Source organism: Gracilinanus agilis, chromosome 3 (assembly GCF_016433145.1).
Source record: "Gracilinanus agilis isolate LMUSP501 chromosome 3, AgileGrace, whole genome shotgun sequence".
NCBI lineage: Eukaryota > Metazoa > Chordata > Mammalia > Didelphimorphia > Didelphidae > Gracilinanus > Gracilinanus agilis.
Window position 1 is genome coordinate 403,853,926 of NC_058132.1, and position 21,862 is coordinate 403,875,787.

The 21,862-nt window shown below is 38.1% G+C and overlaps 1 protein-coding gene across 1 annotated transcript in view; it reads left to right on the forward strand.

The window, feature by feature from the left end:
* The first annotated feature begins 13,302 nt into the window (after positions 1 to 13,302).
* Positions 13,303 to 21,862, forward strand: part of MAOA (monoamine oxidase A) — a 108,740-nt gene continuing 100,180 nt past the window's right edge. Inside the window, exons 1-2 of the mRNA XM_044669223.1 lie at positions 13,303 to 13,393; positions 13,655 to 13,804. Of these exons, the coding sequence (XP_044525158.1) occupies positions 13,693 to 13,804 (112 nt within the window). The 5' untranslated portion in view covers positions 13,303 to 13,393; positions 13,655 to 13,692. The remainder of the gene's footprint in view (positions 13,394 to 13,654; positions 13,805 to 21,862) is intronic.

Genomic DNA, 21,862 nt, shown 5'->3' on the forward strand with positions numbered 1-21,862 from the left:
TATGGGAGCTGGTCTCCCACAGACTATATTCTAAAAAGCAAAGGAAAATAATTTTTAGACTTTCAAAATAACACATACTATGCAATTGGTTATAATAGTTTATTTAAAAAAGATGAATTCTCAGCATAATTAAGTAATGTGACTCATTTCCAAAGAAGAAATGGCAGCTAGGTGGCTCAATAAATAATCAGTCAATATACTTTTATTAAGTGCCTACTGTATGCCAGGAATTTTGCTATGTTCTCAGGAGAAAAAAGAAGCAAAAGGCAACCTTTGATCTCAAGGAGTTCACAATCTAAGGGGGAGACAATAAGAAACATATATGTACATAAGTTATGAAAAGTAGGAAATAATAGAGGGAAGGCACTAGAATGAAGAAGTTTTGAGAAAGTTTTCCTGTAGAAGACAGGATTTTAGTTGGGACATAAAAAGAGGCCAATGAGAAGAGATGATTAGAGAGAGTATTTTAGGCATAGGGGACAGTCAGAGAAAATGCCCAGGGGCGAGGTCAGTATCACTATATCAAAGAGTACATGACTAGACAGGTAGGAAGGGGCAAAGTATAAAGGGCTCTGAAAGCCATTTAGAGGGTTTTATATTTGATCTTAGAGGATATAGGGATCCACTAGAGTTTATTGGGTGGAGGAGTGTCATGATCAATTCTATGCTTTAGGAAAATCATTTTAGTGGCTGAATGGAGGGTGGATTGGAGAGGGGTGACAGGCAGGCAGATCCACCAACAGACTTGCAATAATTCAGGCACAAGATGATGAAGGCCTGCACTAAAGTGGTAGCAGTGTCAGAAGAAAAAACGGGGAATATTCAAGGTATGTTGTGAAGGCAAAATTGTCAGGCATTGGCAATAATAGCTTGAATGTGGAGGGTGAGAGTTAGTGAGAAGTCCAGGATGACACTTAAGTTGTAAGCCTGTGGGGCTGAGGGGATGTGTTGGCCCCTATATCCGTGATGGCAAACTTATGACATGCATGTCACGCATAGCCATTTTTGATGACATGTGGCCATGTGCAGCTGCATACAGAGAAGTATGGGACTGCATGCTGAGGATGAAACATTTAATGTAGTATAGACACTCTGTGCACTATAGATGACAATTCTACCTATATTAACTTACCTATTTCAGTTTATTAAAAACAGTTATATATTACAGTTACACATTTTTGTTATTTAAACTATAAATATCATGAAATTATGTTTTTTTTCTCAAAGTGACACACAGCCCAAGTTATGCTCTCAGTTTTTTGGCGAATTTTGACACAACAAGCTCAAAAGGTTGCCCATCACTGCCCTATGGTAGCAGAGAAAGTTGGAGTGGGATAGGATTTGGGGGAAGAATAATGAGTTAAGTTTTGAACATGTTTAGTTTAAGATGTCTACTTGACATCTAGTTTGAGATCTCTAAAACGCAGCTGGATATATGAGAATGGAGGTCAGAAGAGACAGAATGCTAGATAGTTACTATTTGTATAACCTTGGTGTAACAGACTGGATTTAAGCAAAGAAACCCAAGCAAAGCATGTACCTCTGAAGTGGAATTCAGAAGTCCAAGAAAAATCTTGAGGAAATAACCATTGAGGAGGGGCCAGAGTGAAGAGGAGAATTCTGTGGAAGATTTTCCAACTGTCACTACTCACTCAACCTTGGTTGGGTCAGGGAGGTGGGTGGTGAGGATCTTGGGAGAACTTGGGGAGGTTTTAGTGCATATCAGTGCTCTGGGTAATGGACAAAGTCTATTTTGGGCTCAAATGATTCCTAACATCTTCCTCTATCATCTCCACTAAAACCCTTCCATTTTGGGGAGCCCCCTCACAAATTATACCCCCAAAGGTTTCCCCAGTAGGAGGGGGCAGTGTGTAGCTGTGGTCCACATGTTCCAGTCAGGTGGGGGTCACCAGAGCACACCCCATCTATCATCAACACCCTCCTCTCTTACATTGGTAATTCTACTTGACTTCTTTTTCCCTTAGTTTTCTCAACTGTAAAATGAAGATAATAATAGCACCTATCTCTCAGAGTTGTGAAGATCTAATAAGATATTTGGAATTTATAAAATATTTAGCAATGCTTGCCACATAATAAGTGTTACATAAATATTACTACTACTTATTATTATTATTATATTACATATATATTATATTAAGTACAGAGTTCTGAAGGAAATTTCACATGGAAATGAGTAAAAACTAAAGAAACTGAAAACAAAACAAATCCATGAAAAGGCCAAGCTAGAATTCAATTTTTTTTCTGTTGCAAGAAGATGAGAATTTTAAAGGTCCTTTAAAAGGTTCACTTTTCCTGACAGCAAATGAGAGATTAAAGAGATCATAAACAGGTGAAGCCCATGAAAGTGGATCAGATAGCAACATTCAAGATGAGAGAAGGAATGGGGAGAGGAGACCAATGAATTATATTTTGCGATCCATTTTCTCTCTCAGTAAATGATTTTCATGAACTGATGTGGCCATAACACTTAAAACAACTGGTGGCCAAGACCTTTGGCAATGATCCTCTAAGCCTAGCTAGGTAAGTCCTTAGGTGACAAACATAAATACATCATTCACCCCTCCTTAGAGCAGCTTTTAGGTGATATAGCAGGCAGAGAGCTAGAGAGGAAGATGTGAATGCAAATTTCACCTCAGATTATTTGACTTAAAGTCACTTAAATGCTCTTCTTTTCATCAGTTTTTCCTCATCTATAAAATAGGGATAATCATTGCACCTACCTCACAAATTGTTGAGGATCAAATAAGGTTGTATATGTAAAATAGTTTGCAAATCCTATATAACTTCTAGCTATGATTATTATTTAGCAATTAGGTAATGCTGTGGTCCCGGAGTCAGGAAGACTCCTTTTCCCAAGTTGAAATCCAGTCTTAGACATTTGATAGCTGTGTGACCCTGGGTAAGTCTCTTAACCCCATTTGTGGCAGTTTCTATACCTATAAAAGTTAACTGGAGAAGGAAATGGAAAACTACACCAGTTTCTTTGCCAAGAAAACCCCAAAAGGGGTCTTGCAGAATCAGGCAAAACTGAAACAATTAAACATGATTCTTCTTATGTTAAACCTTTCCAGTTTGATAGGCTTTGCTAGAGTTTGTGTGTTGCTGATAGTTTATAAAAACCCTGGGTCATCCTGGTTCCATAACTAAGTATCAAAGAAGTTAAAAAGAAGACAAAACTGAACAAGTCTTCATAAATTTCATTGCACAATATATAGTGTTTGTTATCTTTGAAAACACAAAAAGTTACTAACTAAAACCTGTTTATATGAAGTTTTATAATGAGAAGCAAGCTATCTTCCTGGGGTTTAAAGTTAATATTTATCAAATACAAATTATTCTTTCTTACTTTGTATTCTGTCAGTTGTGGTCTGAAGACAGAAGGAAAGTTTCACAGTGTTTATAATTGGAACCATAAGAAAATATGTAAAAGGCTGAACCTGGACTCTGGAAGACCCAAGTTCAAATACAGCCAGTCTGAATATGTGTGACCCTGGGCAAGTTACTCAACCCATTTGCATCAATTTCTTCAACTATAAAATGATAAAAGGATAATAATAACACTCACTTTCCAGGATTGTTATAAGGATAAAATGAGTTAATGTAGGTAGAGTTCTTAGCACAATATTTGGCACATAATAGGTACTTGATAAATGCCTTTTCCTTTTCCCTTTCTCCTTCCCCTCCTCCTTTATACTATAAAGTTATATAATTACAATCACGCAATTACTTATTAAGTAACTAGTATGTGCCAGGCATTGTGCTAGCTACTAAGGATATAATTCAAACAATAAAACAGTTTTTATTCATAAAGTGCTCATGTCCTAAGGATATAAGGATACAAGGACATAAATACATACAAAGAAAGTGAAATACAAGATAGCTTGGGAAGGAGAGTATAGAAATTGAGTTGATATCAAGAAAGGATTTATGGTGCTTGAGCTATATCTTGAAGTAAGGTCTTCTATGATGTAGAAGTAAAGATGGAACACATTTCATGACAGAGGATGGAAAAGAGGCACCACAAAGTGGGGAAATGAAATGTTGTGGGTTAGGAAAAGGAAGAAAGCCAATTAGACTGGAACACAGAATGCAGATGAAAAAATAAAGGATGGAAATACAGGTTAGGCAAAGGGCTTTAAATCAAGAGTTTTCAATTTATCCTAGAGGCAATAGGTGCTTTGTTGTTGTTGTTGTTGTTGTTGTTGTTGTTGTTGTTGTTGCTGCTGCTGCTGCTGCTATCTAGGGAGAAGGGTGTCATATAGTCAAATCTGCCCTCCAGAAAAATGTTTTGGAGGTTGAAATGGAAATATTTGACCATTGATTGGATATATGCACTAAGAGAGAGGAGTCCAGAATAATGCCAGCATTATTTATTAAGGAAATTTGAAGGATGATGGTATCTTCAATAGAAACAAGGAGACTTGGTAGAGGGGAGTATTGGGGGGAAAGGTAGAGTTCAGTTTTAGACATGTTGAATTTCAGATGTTTCCAGGATATCATTTGAAATGTCTAACAGGCAATGGGGAGATGCAGGACTGAAACTCATCTAAGAGACTAAGCTTCTATCTATAATACCTATATTTATTTATTGCAGAAAGGAAATTGAAAAGAGTTTGAGGAGTGTGTGAGGAGAGGAAGTGAAGGCAGAAAATGTTGACAATGTTTTCAAGAAACTGTAGGCTAAGAAAGGGAGGAAAGATATTATAATAGCTTGGGGGAATGATGGCATCTAGTGAAGCTTTTTAAGGATAAGGAGATTGAGGTCCTATGAAATCTGGGTAAAAAATACATATAGTTGAGTAATTTAGCAGCCATAGTTTAAGCCTGCTTCTTACCAGTTTCAAACTCTTTCCCACCTCATACTTACCCTGTCAGTCTCCTTTTAACTTCAGGAGAATTATATTTGCACCAGAGGATGATTTATCTTTCTTGAAACCTTGATTGTAGCTCCAATCCAATAATCTTTTCAATAAGCTATCCCCCTTCCTGATTTCCCTTTTTCTAAACAACATTTCTCCCCATATTGTTCCTTTCCTTAATTCAATCCTTTAGTTATTAAGAATTTAGCAAGGGTCTACCTTGGAGAAGGGGTACAGTTACAATGCACATATAAATCAAGCTGTATGGTATTTCACTCCAGGGAGATACAAAAGATTAAATGACATGTTCCTTTCCCTCTAACTAATAGCTATAATCTAATTGGGAAAAGAGAGAGCCCCAAGCACCTAGGCCGACTATTTCCTTGTCATGAAAACACAAAGATGAAGTGTAAGGTTAAGACATTTAGTCTTAAACAGGTTGGATCTACTTTGTAAATTCAAACAAACAGGAAATGTTGCATTAGGCCAGAAGGTCAAATATTTAGGGAACAGTAACTTATTCAGCAGCTAGGTGACTTAGTTAATAGAGCATCAGGCAGGTCTGGAGACAGGAAGACCTGAATTCAAATCCAGTTTAGACACTTACTAGCTGTGTGACCCTGGGGAAGCCACTTAGCCTCTGTTTGAAACTTGGTTTCTTACTCTACTGAGGAAAGAAATGGCAAGCCTCTCCAAAATCTTTGCCAAGAAAATTTTACGGACAATGTGGTCCATGGAGTCAAAAAGAGTCAGATGCTGCTGAACATTAACAACCTATTTTTGGGGAGGCAACAGAGTTAGAGAGGATAAGCAAGCTACTGGGGGTACAAATTGAATTGGAAGAATTGACGAAGAGATAGAGAGCTTTTCTCCAGTTTCTTTCTAGAGTAGTATCTCTCTAAATCCTTACTAGACCTTTGAGGATGGCAGAAAAAACTATTTTAAGTAAGTAGGCTTTTGTATTCTGGTGAAGAAGAAAGAGAAAACCTCTGGGAGTCATTTTAAGTGAAAGGTCAAATCTCAAAAGAAGATTTGGATTTATAAATGCCAATCATTTTCAATTGAATTCAGCAAATTTTGAATCTTGTAATTTAACCTATAGTACTTTATAACTATATTGCATTCTTAAAGTTTTCACTATATCTTTTATCAATCCCAGAATACATTGTTTATGTAATGAGTTCTAAATACCATAATGATATCATCAATACAGATTCTCTGAAATGCTATTGCTTGCTTTTGGACTCCTCTGTTGAACTTATCTGTACTTTAGAGATTTCTAGTTAATCAAAAGTAATTTATTTAGTCAGACAACAAGCATTTAATAAATGTTTACTATGTGCCTGGCATTGTCCTAAGCACTAAGATATAATGGAGGAAAAGGGTTGCCCCCAAGAAGATTACATTATTATTATTATTATTATTATTATTATTATCTTTATCTTTATCTTAGAATCTTAGAATCAATACTGTATATTGGCTCCAGGGCATAAGAGTGATAAGAGCTAGGCAACTGGGGTTTAACTGACTTGGCAAGAATCACACAGCTAGGAAGTATCAGAGGCCACATTTGAACCCAGGACACTCCAATCTCTAGGCTTAGCTTTCAATGCACTGAGCCACCTCACTGCCCCCAAGAAGGTTATATTCCAAAGTGAGCCAACATGTAAATAACCAGGTATATAACAGATAAATACAGAGTCAATCAGAGGCCTCTTATATCTGGGGACATGGAGAACAGCCTCCTACAGAAGGGGGTATTTGAACTGAGTCTTAAAGGAAACCAGGGAAACCAAGAAGTAGAAATGAAGGGGGAGAAACATTCAAGGCATGGAGGACCAAGGCATGGAGAGAGTGTCCAGTGTGAAGAGAAACAAGCAGAACAAAGCTTCTAGATTGTAGTTTGCATGGAAAGAAGAAAAATATACGAAAAGGCAAGAAGGGGTGGGATTATGAAGAGCTTTACATATAAAATAGAGGAGTTCATATTTGATCCTGACTATAAAAGAGATCCACTGGAGCTCACCGAGCAAGGGGTTGACATAGACTGACCTATGTTTTAGAAAAACTATCTAGGCAGTTGCATGGAGCATGGATTAGAGTAGACACAGCAATTAGAAGATTAGGGTCTTCTAGGGTTAGGGGACAGGTTATAAGGACTTATTCCACTATGGTAGCTGAGCATACTGAAAGAAATATATAGGAGAGATGATGTGAAGATAGAAACCATAAACTTTTGCAATGGGTTGGATATGGGGTGTGTGTGTGGGGTGGTGGGTAGTAAATTCAAGTGAGACACCAAAAAAAGGCTTTGATCAAAAATGGGTGAATGGGGGGCAGCTGGGTAGCTCAGTGGATTGAGAGCCAGGCCTAGAGACGGGAGGTCCTAGGTTCAAATCCGGCCTCAGACACTTCCCAGCTGTGTGACCCTGGGCAAGTCACTTGACCCCCATTGCCTACCCTTACCAATCTTCCACCTATAAGTCAATGCACAGAAGTTAAGGGTTTAAAATTTAAAAAAAAAAAATGGGTGAATGGGAGGATTGTGGTGTCAACAATTACAGCGAAGTTTAGAAGGCGGCAATTTGAAGGAAAATAAATCTTTTTTTTAAAGGAGTTTTCTTTTCACAAATTTCAACATTTCAATATGTTATATGTCCCTTAAATACATGTGTATCACAAGAGGTTTGATTTCAGTTCTGGTTTTCAAATAACTTGATTCACTGAATTAGTTTGAATAATAATAAAGCCTTACATCATAGAGAGCATGTTATAATTTCCAAATCATTTTGACATAGATTATTTTTCTGAATATTATCTTTAGCAACTCTAAAATACTGAGTTCAATTTTGAAAATTATATTGTTAACCTGTAAATTGTGCACGTTATTATTTTTCTTGGTTCCTCCTATACTGCTAATGAGTTTATGATGCAGATTTCTACTTTAAGCACTTCCAGAATGAATGATTTCATTGATTTAGTCACTCTCTTTATGCTTGCAGAAGGCAGCCTCCTCTATCCTTTATTTGAACACTAAACATATTGATGCATCAAAAAAATCATTAGCTAGTACCTAATCTTGTGGTGATAAGGCACTTGGAATCCTCAGATGAAGATAGACATGGTCCATTGACAGCTCCAACCTCATTAGGGCCTTCCAGAGCTTGTAACACAGCCTTCAAGAACCCAGAATAACTTTTGGTGTCATAATGAGGCATCTAAGGAGGACTTGGTCAATAATGTAGGTTTATTCTTTCTCTTAAAGTTTAAATCAAAAAGAAATGTTAAAAATTGCATTTACATGTAATTGTAGAAAAATATTATTAAAAATAGTTTAAATTGGCAATTGTGGCACTGAATCCTGTCTTCCTAAGGAAGTTTTGCATATTTCCATTAGCTTTTATGCATTTATTCAATAAGCATTTATTAAGTGCCTGAGCATTGCCCCAGAAAAGAATGAGACACAAAATTTACAGAAGATTCAGTACAGTACTCACACTTATCAGAGTTCAGAGTTTAGTAGGGTTTAAGATACAAGTACAAATAAAGCACAATATCACAGTCCAGTGCTGTAAGTGGGCAAAACAGTGTTAGGTGAGGGTGAAGGGGGAAAATCTTTACTGACAGAGGGAATTAGGAAAGGCTACCTAGAGGAAGAGTTTGCATTTGTTTTTAAAGTTTGATTTCAACAACTGCATGACTAGAAGGATGGTGTGTTCCTTTAACAGAAATAGGGAATTTTAGAGGAGGAGTGGCTTTAGGGGGAAAGATAATGAGTTCTCTTTTGGACATGTTGAATTTGAGATACCTAAGGAACATCTAGTTTGTAATGGTCCAATAGGTCACTAGTCAAATGGGGCTCTCGTTCAGTAGCAAAATTAAGGCTGGATATATAAATCTGAACAGAAATATTAATTAAATCTATGGGGATTGGAGAAGTTACCAAGTGAAAATGTATCAGAGAGAAGAGAAGAGGACCCAAGACTGAGCCTTGGGGTACATCCAGAAAAAAAGGGTGCAATATGATTTATATATTCCGTAAAGGAAAGAATGAGGAGTGGCCAAATGGATAGAAGGAGATCCTAGAGAAAGCAGAGTCAAGACAACCCAGGGAAGAAAGAGTAAAATATCCAGGAGGAGAAGATGCTAAACAGAGATAGAGTATGTCGGAAGATCAAGAAGGATGAAAACTGAAAAAAGGATAACAGATTTATTTATTTTGAATTTAGCAATATTTTACTTTTTCCTAATTACATGTAAAAACAATTTTAGCATTTGTTTCCTAAAAGTTTAAGTTTCAAATTCTCTCCCTCCCTCCCCTCCTCACTCCTTGAAGTAGTAAGCAATTTTATAAAGGTTATATATGTGCTATCATGCAAAATATACTTTCATATTCATCATGTGGGAGGACACATGAAAAATAACAAAACCTACAAAGAAGATAAAGTGAAAAATGGTATACTTCAATTTGCATTCAGATTCCATCAGGTGTTTCTCTAGTGGTAGATGGCCTTTTTCATCACGAGACCTTTGGACTTGTCTTGGATCATTTTAATATTGAGAATAGCTAAGTCATTAAGAATGGATCATCATACAAAATTGATATTACTATATACAATATTCTCCCATTCTGCTCACTTTACTTTTTATCAGTTCATATAGGTAAAAGCTATCAGATTTCATAATAAAAGTATGATCACTGGTCACTTTTAAAAGAGCAGATTTGGTTGAGTCAAAGAAAAGAAAAAGGATGAGGACCAAGATGACAGGAAGGATAATCTGATTTCCATGATAACAGAGAAGTTCAGAAGAGGGGTGGACTTGGGGGGAGAGAGAATACAGTCAAAGTCTATCTATGCTTGCATACCTTGTGTTACTCATTCTTTTCCATTAAAAAATGAAGTGTGTGTGCGTGTATTGGAGGGTACTATTGGTGTAGGAGGTGGGTTTTCTCACTGGCTTCTGCCCCATATTGCATAGCCTCTCTCCTAAGACATGTGTGAGATGACAGAGAGAAGAGGGCAAGAAATGCTTGAGGATGGGATTAATGTTTTGCCTGCACAGGTACTCAAGACAATGTCAGGTTGAGTTATAACTGCCTTGGATGGGGATGTAGTCATAGAAAGAAGGCCTATGGTGGGAAGAGGATGGAGTGAGAAAATAATGAACAAGATGCTGTAGTTATGTAGGAGACAAACCCAGGACTGGCTAGGGGCAGAGGGTTGATGTGATATAATTCATTTTCCTGACCTCCTACTTGCTGATTACACAGGCCAAGTGGCAGCATCCAGATAAGCCATGGGAGTGTGGGGGACAGGAACCTGCTGTGTATATCACTGGGCTATAGCAAAGTAAAGGAACAGGACCTAATCCCATTGCTTGCCATCTTCTCAAGGACTATTTTGGGAGAAAAATCATAAGAATCAAGGAAAAATAATGACTAGTTATTCTGAGAACTTTGTTACTCCCATATAAATTGTAACTATTTACTATTCTCTAATTCCCTTCTTTGGATTTCTTGTTTTCTCCATAATAAATCATATTTATGCAACACTTGAAATTTTCTCATAATACCCTTTTAAGATAGGCAATACAAACATGTTTTCCCCATTTACAGATAAAGAAACTGAGACTCAAAGGAATTAAATGACTTACATTGTCCATGATCACATAAGGAGTAAAACGACTAGAACTGGGAAGCAAATCCTCGTCTTGACTCCAACTTTACTGCTCTGCATTATGCTACACTGCCTGCTATCTATAGCTCCTTCACCTTCCTGTCCCCAATGTTTTCATTTTTGCAGTTTTGGGGGGATAATTTGCTTTTAGGAATCTATTTCATTTTAAAACAAACCAAAAATAATGTGTAGCTCACTTAGAGTGAATGTAATATACAAAACGTCAGACTTAGAGATGTTAAAAATTAGGGAGTGATGCTTCATTTTATGAGTCAGAAACTATTTTATGAATCACCAAAAAAAAGCAAGCTCTCATATATTTAAAGGATTATTCAGTTTTTAAATAGATTTTGAAGGGATATAAGGTATGCCCATTGTGTAAGATCCTTCACAATTATTATTGGGAGAAGAAACACCAAAATGACACAACACAATTATTATGTGACCAATGTAAGTGATTTGTAACGTCCAAGCAGAACCATTACATAAAACTACATAGTTAAAATTTTTTTATTACCATCAAATATTTTCATCAAACTTTTTTCAAGGACATGAGAAGTCCATATATGGTGAGATGACCATTTAAAAATTTTATTTTTTTTACAGGCCTTTGGAGAGACAAACAAGTACAGACTTTATTCCAGATTGGGCATGGTGTCTGAAAAGACACAAATTTTGTGCTCTTTTACCTTTCCTTGTATCTCAAATGTTAAAACAATGCCTGGAACACAGTAGGTACTTAATGTTTATAGGATGAGTCTTCAGGGTTCCTTTCTTTACTCATTAAAATATTGATTCAGAACTGTAATGCACATAAGAGTACAGTTTTTGAACCTAGGAAAAGGGGATAAATTCAGCTTCAAGAGGGAAGTGCTGTTTATCCCTGAAAGCAAATTTGTAAGGGCTAGTATAGTTTCAGTTTGTTTTCCTGGGTAGTTAGTTGAGTGATAAACTGATGGAGAGATGAGGATGGATACTTATCTACTGATATCCTCTCAATTTCAAGAGAATGGAAGAAGGCCCTAGTGCCTTGACAGATTTATGGAAGAACACGAAAGGGTTGTACAAATTGTGATCTGCATCATTAAAGAAAACACCCAATTTGATGAGACCACAAGGCAATAATTTTTTTCAGATCATTTAAAATAAATGAAACTTGTGATTTCATCAGTACAAGGAATTACCCTCATGGTCCACTTTACATCAGCACCAGCTCTGCAGTTAATGCCATATAACGAGTTGGGATGGGGGTGGGGACAGAGGCTAGGGTCACATGACTATATGTCAGAGGTGGGACTTGAACTCTCCAAGGCCATTTCTCTATTCACAAAATCTCTATTGGATTTATGGTCTCATAGATTAGGGCTAGGAATAACACCAGAGTCCATTCCCTTTATTTCCTAGATAAGGAAACTGAGGGCTGGCAAAATGTAAATGAATCACTCAAGGTCACAAAGATAAAGTGAAGAGGTAGGATTTGGATACAGGTCCTCTGAATGCTAGATACAGTGGTCTTTCCAGGGATATTGCCCCTAATACTCATTTTAGGCAGATAACTTCTAAGGTCATTTGCCCTCAATAGTTGTTGTTGTTTTTTTTTAATATTAAGATATGGCTATGCCTTTTGTGGGTTGTTTTTTTGTTTTTGCTATTCAGTTTCTGTTTTTTCAGTCCAGACCCCATTTGGGATTTTCTTGGTAGAGATGGTTTGCCATTTCCTTCTTTATTTCATTTTACAGATGAGGAAACGGAGGCAAACAGCGTTAAATTACCTGCCCAAGGTCACACAGCTAGTATCTGAGGCCACATCTGAACATTCTTTGTGTTCCTTACTTTACCCCTTATCCTCATTTTAACCTTCAACTCCAACTTCCATCTGGCATCTTTTTATTCACTTATTTATTTTAGGACAATTATATAATACTTCTAGCTTTTATTCGGTTTGGATTAAATTCTAGGGCTTGAAAAACTAACTAACCTAGAAAAGTAAATGACCCTTGGGGTCACCCGGGAGAAACCAGGTCTCTAGGCGTGCATCCTTAGCTAGGCCTCAGTACAGAAAAGAGGAAATTTGCTCTGCTTCGAGTTACATCCATCTCCCTCCCTCTTCTCCCCTCCCCTCTCTCCCTTCCTTCCTCCCTCTCTCCCTTCTTCCCTTCCTCCCCCCCCCGCCCCCCCGCAGTAGCCCGGTGTGTGTGTGGGGGGTGCTTAGGTGAATGACATCACAAAGAGAACCCATACTTTGTGTAGACAAGAGGTCAAGCCAAGATCAAGGTCGGTGATGCCTTTTTAGGAGTCTCTCCCTCTTTCGGCCTTGTCCCTGGCCCTTTTCTCTCCCGGTATCCTCTGCGCTGCGGAGGATGCCCTGCCAAGATACCCCGCTGCCCCTTCCTTAAGTCCTAGCCTAGAAGCCCCTGAGCGCTGGGCATGCTCAGTAGCCAGAGCAGGTGGCGCGTGCCAGAAGGAAGCTTCCCGCCGCTCCGGCCCCTCCCCTACGCCTTCCCACATGGATATCCCACGGGGTCCGCGGCACCCTAGCTCGTCCTGCGTTTTAAAGGCTCATTCCCAGACCCAATGATACGACAATCAGGCTGAGGCTCCGCCGCCGCGGTTGTGCAGAGTCAGGCTCACCTGACACCGCATCCCACTCCCTCGGTCCGCTACGCCCCTCCCCTCCTCCTCCATCTCCTCCGCCTTCTCGTGGCAAGTGGTGAGCGGGAGGAGCTCAGCGCGGGCGCAACCCGGCTCGGGCTATAAGATCTAGGTCCGCGCGACGCCCCAGGCAGACCGAGACTGAGCAGGGGGGAGATTGGGAGTGTGAGACTGAGGCTGAGGGTGAGGCTTTGGCTGAGGCTTTGGCTGTGGCAGTGGCTGTGGCTGGCGCGGGCGGGAACGAGAACCACAGAAACCTAGAGGAGAAGGAGGCGGGGCAGGGCGAGCCAAGCTAGCAAACTCGAGCTCCCCCTGGCGCGCTGGGTGGCTCCCGCAGGCAGCCTGGCAGCGAGGTGTAGAAGCCGAGCAGAGCCGAGTCAGGCTCCTTTCCCCAGACCCCCAGCTGACCGGCCCACACGTCTCTTCCCACCTTCTCACCCCCAGACCGAATTTCTCTGTGCTAAACCCACACAACCGTGAGCATGGCGTCCTCGGCGAGGAACACTCCCCCGTCCACCAGGAGGGGGACTCGGGAAGAAATGATGTTCCCGACGACCAAGTGCGACGTGGTCGTCATAGGGGGAGGCATCTCAGGTTAGTGGGGCCCGGGCTGGGCGATTAGGGGAAAGTGGAGGGGTGGGCACCGACCTGCGTGGGGCGGCGAAGGGCAGGCGCCTTGATTCTCCCCATTTTACAGAGAGGGAAACTAAGGCAGACTGCATTTCACAGTAGTCCTGCACCCATTTGCGGACGTGCGCGCAGGTTGTGTACTCGCCTAGGAGTAATAGATTCCGGGCAAGAAGAGCCTCTAGAGACGTCTTGTATCTCCTTAGGTTGTCTCACTCTACAGGTGAGGAAATTGAGGAAACCTGACTTGCGCGGGGTCATGCACCCAATAAGGGTTGTAGCTGGTGGGCATGCATGCAGGCTGTGAACACCAAGATCTAGGAGGCATAGTTTCAGGGCTGGAAAGGGGCCGTAGAGGCCATACATCATCTCCTTGGGCCAGAGCACTTACAGATGAGGAAACTGAGGCAAGCACACTTGCCCAGGGGTCATGCATCCAGGAAGGGTGGATTGTGTACATGGAGGCTGGGATCCCAACTTCTACAAGATCTGGGAGGTATAACTTGGGGGCTGGGCCTTAGAGGTCATGTATCATCCATCACCTTAGGCCAACCCATTTATAGATGAGAAAACTGAGGCAGGCAGACCTGCCCATGGGTTAAGGATGCAAGCTGAGGATCTGACACCAACAAAATCTAGGGTAATAGCTTCTGTGTTAGGAGAGGCCTTAGAGAGGTTGTGAAATGAGAAAAGTTCAGAGAGAAAGTTTATCTTGGTCATACTGAGTGACTTAGCAAGCTGCAGACTTGGGGTTTGAACCCAGTTGTTTTGACTCCAGCACTCCTTGCTCTTACAAAGAGCTGTTAGAGGTATCCCTTTCTGTGTGCTCCATCACTTACAGACATACAGCAACCTTGTTCTATGTGTGCCACTGGTATAGTTACATGGGCACAACCCATGTGTGTGACTGTGGCAACAACAAGGGACACTAGGGCAAGGAGTACACTGTGGAATCCTGCAGTATGTATGGAAAGTGCTTGGTCTTAGGGTAATAGGAAGTAGGGGAGTCTTTACAGTTGCTTTCCCTTCTCTCTCCCCTCATCAGAACATCAGTGCTGGTACATTTGTATTCCTATCTTAAAAGCCTTCTTTGCATTTATTTCTCTATCCTCTTCACTTCTTCAGCAAGAGAAAGTTTGAGGATGGGAAAGAAGAGAGGGAAATTGCCTGCCAGGAAAGAGTCAGCAGTGTAGTTGTCTTCTCTTCTGAACCTCTTTCTACTAGTTCTCTTGCTCTAGGAGGAAATTCAAGCCCTTAAGAACAAGAGGCAAATAGGGGGAATCTAGTCCCCCATTCTTAAAGTCCTTCCTTTCTTCACTTATGCCATCTTAACTTAAGCAACTACAGCAAAGGAGGTTGTTAAATTATGAATACCTTGTGGAAGGACATGATAGCAACAGGTGTTTAGACTGACTTTTCTTAATTCAAATAACAATGGTTCATGAAAACTCTCAACACTGTTACAGAGTATTTCTCATATAACCTCTGAATTCACTTACAGAATTTTCAGGGCCATAAATCAAAATGTTTTTCACCTCAAAGATGAACTTATCTTGAAACCTTTTTTTTTTTTTTTGTTCCTATTAGTGTAAGTGATCTCTCAATCCATGATGGATTTAAAATACAAAAATGGGTCTGTGATCTCATTGTTGATTGGTCTGGTATGAAGATCCATACCAGCCAAGCCTACAATGTGGTCTGCTGAACTTGCTAAAAGCCTTCCTTGATTTACCTATAGGATCTAATGAAAAAGGAAAGGGGGAGTCCTAGAGAATCTTATCCTTCTGTATGATCCTTTGTTCAGAATGCATGTACACACTCCCAGATCAATCACAGAAACAGCTTTTTCACTTACATTGGAGATCCTGACCTAACTTGGTAATTAGTAGTAATGGTAAGCAGGTAATGCTTTGCTAAACACAAGCATCTTTGGTCTTAGGTGAAGATGGATATATTAGTTCTTGTATTCGGGGAAAAAAGAACCAAGTAGTGTAGTTTCCATATCCTTTCAACTGGAAAAAAGAAGGAAATGGACTTTTTGCTCTAGTCTCTCTACAAACTAGGATAGTTATAAAGCTCTTAAAAAGATGTGGAATGGAAGTGATAATAATTCCTGCATTTCACTTAAGACCAGCCCATCCTTTATAACGCAAGCATGGATCCTTAGGTTTCATGTTTCTTTGGTCATTCCTTTATGGTCTTTGAGGATCATGGTCTCTAATTGTTTTTCCTCCTTGACAACTTTTCTTTATTTCTCCTCTTTTTCCTCCCTGACACCAAGCTATTTATTAAATTTTAGAAAAAAAATGATGAACTGGAAAGCTTTATCTGCATAGTTTCCTTCCAACAAAGATACCAGTTGTAGACCAAAGAGTAGGGCATTTTGCCTTTTCTAATCTGCCTTATACAATCCGAAATGGAGATAATGAAAATGGCAAATATTTCTAGAGTTGAACTAGAACTAAACAGAAGTCAGACATACCTTTTATAAGGTATTTTGCTAACAACTCAGAAGGACAAAGTAGGTTTTACTGGCATCAAATCCATCTCACCTGTGAATTCAGGAACACATCTTTTAACTGCTAAGTGATGTCCCATGAGTTTATGAATTACCCCAGCAGCTATTAGTTTGAAGTCCGGGAGATATCATTTAGAAACATTACCAGAAAAGTGCTTTTACAAATCATCACTTGAACAGTTTGTATATTTTGACAAACTTAAAATGAGTTTTACCTATTGGGACTTTAAATTATTTTTAAATATTTTTGGCAGCACACAAAAATAAACTGTTGTGATATTGAGGTCCTTATTTTTTGATATTGTAAAATAGACCTTTTAGAGATAAAAAACTAAAATGCAGACAAGTGTAGTGGCTTGCTAAGGTCATAAACAATCCTCTTTCCTCATTAATTAGATTCTGTGTTAAGTTGAGTGAAAAACTTATATCAAATTGATTGTTGTCTAAGGGTTAGGGAAAGAGCAGAAGGAGAGATTTGGAACTCAAAAAATTTTAAAAATGTAAAAAATTGTTTTTACATGTGATGGGAAAAAAAAACAAATTTTTTTCAGTCCTCAATTGTTACCAAAAAAAAGCTGAAAGTTGAGTGGGGAAAAGAAATCACAAAAGAAGTAGCTTAAGTCTAATTACTTTTTCTTGTTTTTTTTTCCAAGTTGAATAACAATAGTTCAAAACATACTCTCTCAGCTTTGAACCTTTGAACTCTTTTGAAATTATAACATTGCTGGTCCCCCTTCCTTTTTGAAGCTCCTCTTTGGGTTCTGTTTTTCTGCAACTATACAGCTGGGCCTTTTCTGTTTCTTTAGTTGAAAACAAACAGTGGTTAGTCACTCCAACTCTTCCCACAACCTAATTTTAGTCATTCCCAAGACTTGATCAGAGGCCTTCTTTGTTCCTGTACTCTTTCCCAAAAGAAATGCCTTTTCATGACTTTGAGTTCTGTTTGATGACTCTCAAATCAATATCTGTGGTCCTGTCATCTCACCTCAAGTCCTGTCTTTTGTATACATCTGCCTGTGAGTCATAATCACTTGTATCTTTGCCAATCACCTCAGATTTGTCAGAAGACAAAACACATAATTTCTCCTCTCCAAAAAGGATCAGTTCCTTCACCCAGTTTCTCATTGTTTTTGTCAGTGGCATTGCTATAGTATTGGTCACATAGACTCAAAACCTTAGAGTCAGCTATTCTTCCTAAGTCCCTGTATTTAATAAATCATGAAGTTCTGTCATTTCTTCCTTTAAAATCTCATATTATCCCATTTTCTTCTTAACATTCTCACCTTAAGCCAATCCCTTATTACTTAAGCATCTGCTACTTGGCCTCTGTGACTGCCTCTCATCTTTCCTTCATTATGGCAGCCCTCTAGTCAAAATGCCCTGATGCCTATAGTGTCAGCTCTGAACATTTGAGGTTTTCAAGACATCTAAAAATTTAGCTCAGCAAATTCAAACTTATTTCTCGGTGTTTATCTTCATGGCACTGTTTGCTCTGGTTAGTCAAATCTGTTTATTCCTTCATAAATCCACTGTGTTTATTCCCTCTTCCATGCCTTCACTCATTCCTCTTACCATGAAATGTTCTCTATTCTTTCCTATTCCCCAAAATATAATAATAGCTGACATCTTAACATTTGTTTAAGCTTTTTAAAATAATGTACATATATTATTTGAGTTGATCCCTTATAACAACTCTTTTTAGATAGGTACTATAAGTATTATTATCCACATTTTATAGTGCTCATTCTACTAGATGTTTTACTTCTTCCATAAGCTGAATCTCTTTTCCTTCCATTTTTCTGTGGTCCCTCTTTACACTTTAAAATGAAAATTTTATTTTATGATTTCCAAATTTTTTGATTCCTTCAGATCTCCTTATCTTTCCCCTGAAATTCCATAGTACTTAAAGTACTTAAAGATAGCACTATCCATTTACACACATAATTTTACTTACTTATGGTTATTGGGTTTGCTTTTTGGGGGTAGGGAGAGTTCATTTTGTTTCATTTGGTTTTTTTTGTTTTTGTTTCATGTGTATTAGTTTTATTTCCTGACAAGATTCCTGACTGACTAGATCCTTTGAGGCATGCCAGAACCCATCTTATACTTCTTTTTAAAGTATTTGTCAGCACTAAGCATATAGAGGATGCTTAATAAATTCTTACTTTAAAAATAAGTTTCTGATGCTTTTTGCTTTTATTTCACAGTAGTTTCAAGGGTGGGGGGAATACTTCCTCTTCAAATTAAATCATTCTTTGTAACAAAAAACGATTAAGTAAAAATACCAGATATGGTGACTAAATCTGACAATGTATACAACTAATTCCTTTAGTTCCCTGCCTCTCTGCCTTGAAGAGGGAAGATTGTAGAGTTAAAGTTGGAGGAAGCCTTTGACATTTAGTGTAGTCATCTTATTTTTATAGATGAGGAAACTGAGACTTAATGAGTAGCTTGTCAAAAATCTCATGGGCAGTAAATGCCAAAAACAGGATTAAACCTAGGTTCCCTCACTCCAAAGTCCAGTCCTCTTTCCCTAGTACCACACTTTTTTTTTTTATCAGTTTTTCAGAATTTACTTTTCCTTCTGATGATCTCATTTAAGGTGGTGGGCAGTCATTGTATTGTTGTTCTTTGGGTTCTGCTTCTCTCATTGTGTCACTTCATAGAGACCTTCCCTGTTTTAAAAATTCCTTTTACTTGTCATTACTTAGTGGACGATAATATTCTATTGCATTTGTGAACCAATTTTCAGCAATTCTCCAATTGGTGGGTGTTCAGTTAGTTTTATTTCCAACAAATAGTGCTGCTCTGATTATTCTGGTAAATCTTTGTTTTTGTCTTTGATTGCCTTGGGAGTATATGCTTTGTACTGGGATTGCTGGGTTTCAAAGTATAATTCTAAATTGAAATTCAGAATGGCTGGACTGATTGGCAGCACTTCAAGTTGGTCTTCCTGGTTTCCCACAGCCTCTCCAATATTGATTATGCCCATTTTTTGTTATTCTTGTTAATTTCTTGAATCTAAGGTAAATTTTTACAAATGTTTTCATCTGTATTTTACTATTAATAATTTTGGGAATATTATTTAATATGGTCATTTATGTCATTAAATAAATGTTGATTTTACGTAGTTGGGAATATTGAGAAATACATTTAAACATATATGTTTATAACACTTAACAGGATTGCATCAGGGTGACAGAAACATTCAAAGACTCTTTTGTCAACAATAAGATCTTTATTAAAAAAACTCTGAACTGCAAATATAATTCATGTCTTATAATTGATAAAATATCTGTGGTCTAACAGGATTTGTTTTATACTTTTGTACTTGTGATATTTACTAGCTGTTATAAATTATAGAAAGTTTAAAAGGCTTACTTTTTATATTCTAAGATCAAATATATTAAACATATATAGCATCTATGCAAACAGAAAAAAGATAATGATGTAGGAATGAGAGAACTTTTTGACATTTATAATGAACATTTTGGTACCTATTTCATGTTTGGATTTTAAAAATAATTTTCTTTTAAAATTGTTAAGAGGGGCAGTTGGGTAGCTCAGTGGAGTGAGAGTCAGGCCTAGAGACAGGAGGTCCTAGGTTCAAACCTGGCCTCAGCCACTTCCCAGCTGTGTGACCCTGGGCAGGTCACTTGACCCCCATTGCCCACCCTTACCAATCTTCCACCTATGAGACAATACACCGAAGTACAAGGGTTTAAAAAAAAAAGATTTGTAAAATTGTTAAGAGATCTGGAAGGGGAAATGAAAGCAGCTGAAAGAGAAAATTAGATATTTAGAAGCCTAATTAATGTTAAGTAAGTCTCCTTGAATTATATCTATTGATGTGTATCCATTTTTGTTGAATTTTGACGTCAGTCTCTATGGAAGGTCTTTAAACTAAAAGTTTCTTAGAAAGTTTACAGTACTTCAGTGATAAAATGCTTAAAGCTTATAACATTTATTGTTTTGGGTAGTAATATCCATAAGCATTACTAAGTGTTGGATGTACTCTTGAGTAGCATTATGACTTTTAATTGTATTAAAAAGAAATGAGAATAATTGAACTCAAACCACATATTTTAGAGTGCTTACTTCATGATTCATTATAGACACTGCCAAATATGTAAAGGTTCTGCCCTTTTGGAACATTCAGACTAAATGGGAGATAAGACAAATAAACAAGTTAACAGGATATAAGTGCACGATAGAGATGTAAGCTAAGGGCTATGTGAAATTTGTAGAGGGAAAGGACATTACTGGTAGAGAGGCAGGAATCAGGGAAGGCTTTCTGATGTAAGGGATACAAGTTGGGCTTTAAACTGTGGTATAGGGCAAGACAGTGCATTGACTTAGAAAGAGTACTAATTTTGGAATCACTGAGCATAGGTTCAGTTAAGTTTCTACCTAAATGGACCATCAGTTTCTCCTTCTGTATAAGAAAAGGGTTAGACTAGAGTGATTTCAGTCTCTAAGATCCCTCCCAGTTGTACATTCTGTGACTGGATGGGTAGAAATTCAATAGGCAGAAAATATGTAAAGGAAGAAAATTGATCAAGGTTGTAAGTGGAAGAGGGCTTTCTATTGGCTGTCACCCCGCAAATGCAGCTCCAACCAAGTACCCTCAAGAGACTGTTTATGCATATTATCTCCTGTAACAATGTCTTCCATGATTTTAGATGGAATTGAATGTTTTTATTTGAAAGATCATGTAGAATATAACCAGATTTGTTACCATTTTGGATTCCCATGCCTACAAAACAGAAAATTTCTGTTCAGTTGTTATAGTTTGTGGGTTGCTTTCTGTCATCCTTAATTAACTATTCACTGAGAATGTCTTATTTGTCTGATTCTTATTTGACACAGCTTGCTCTTATATTTGAATTGTGATCCAGCTACATCCAGTACATTTTTGGACAACCTCAGAAAAACATTTTGGCCACTACCCTTGCTTTTCTATTGATGTGAACATAGACTTAAGAGTTGGGAGAAACTTTAGAGACCTCTAGTTCAACACCCTCACTTTACAGGATGAGGCCAACAACACACAGCTAAAAAAAGTAGTGGAAACAGGATTCATACCCAGTTCCATTAATAAAATAGAATATTAAGAGTATCTTTACGTAGATGGCTGTTTAATTTGTCTACTACTCTTGGTTTTAGTGACATAGGGTACTAGGAAAAGAACACTGACTGCATAGATCCTGGGTTCAAATTCTACTTTTGATAGCTACCTAGATGAGCATAGATATAACCAATGAATGAAAACCAGTAACCTGAGGTTTTAAATTCTAAGCCCACAAGCAAGAATTTTATTTTATTTATTCATTTAACTTTTATTTTTATTTTATTTTAATAACAAATTTCCATATAGGTTTTCCAAAGTTATATGATTCATGTTGTCTCCCTCCTTTCTTCCCTCCCCTCTCCTGGAGTTGATAAGCAATTCAATCTGGGTTGTATGTGTATTATCATGCAAAACATATTTCCATATTATTCATTGT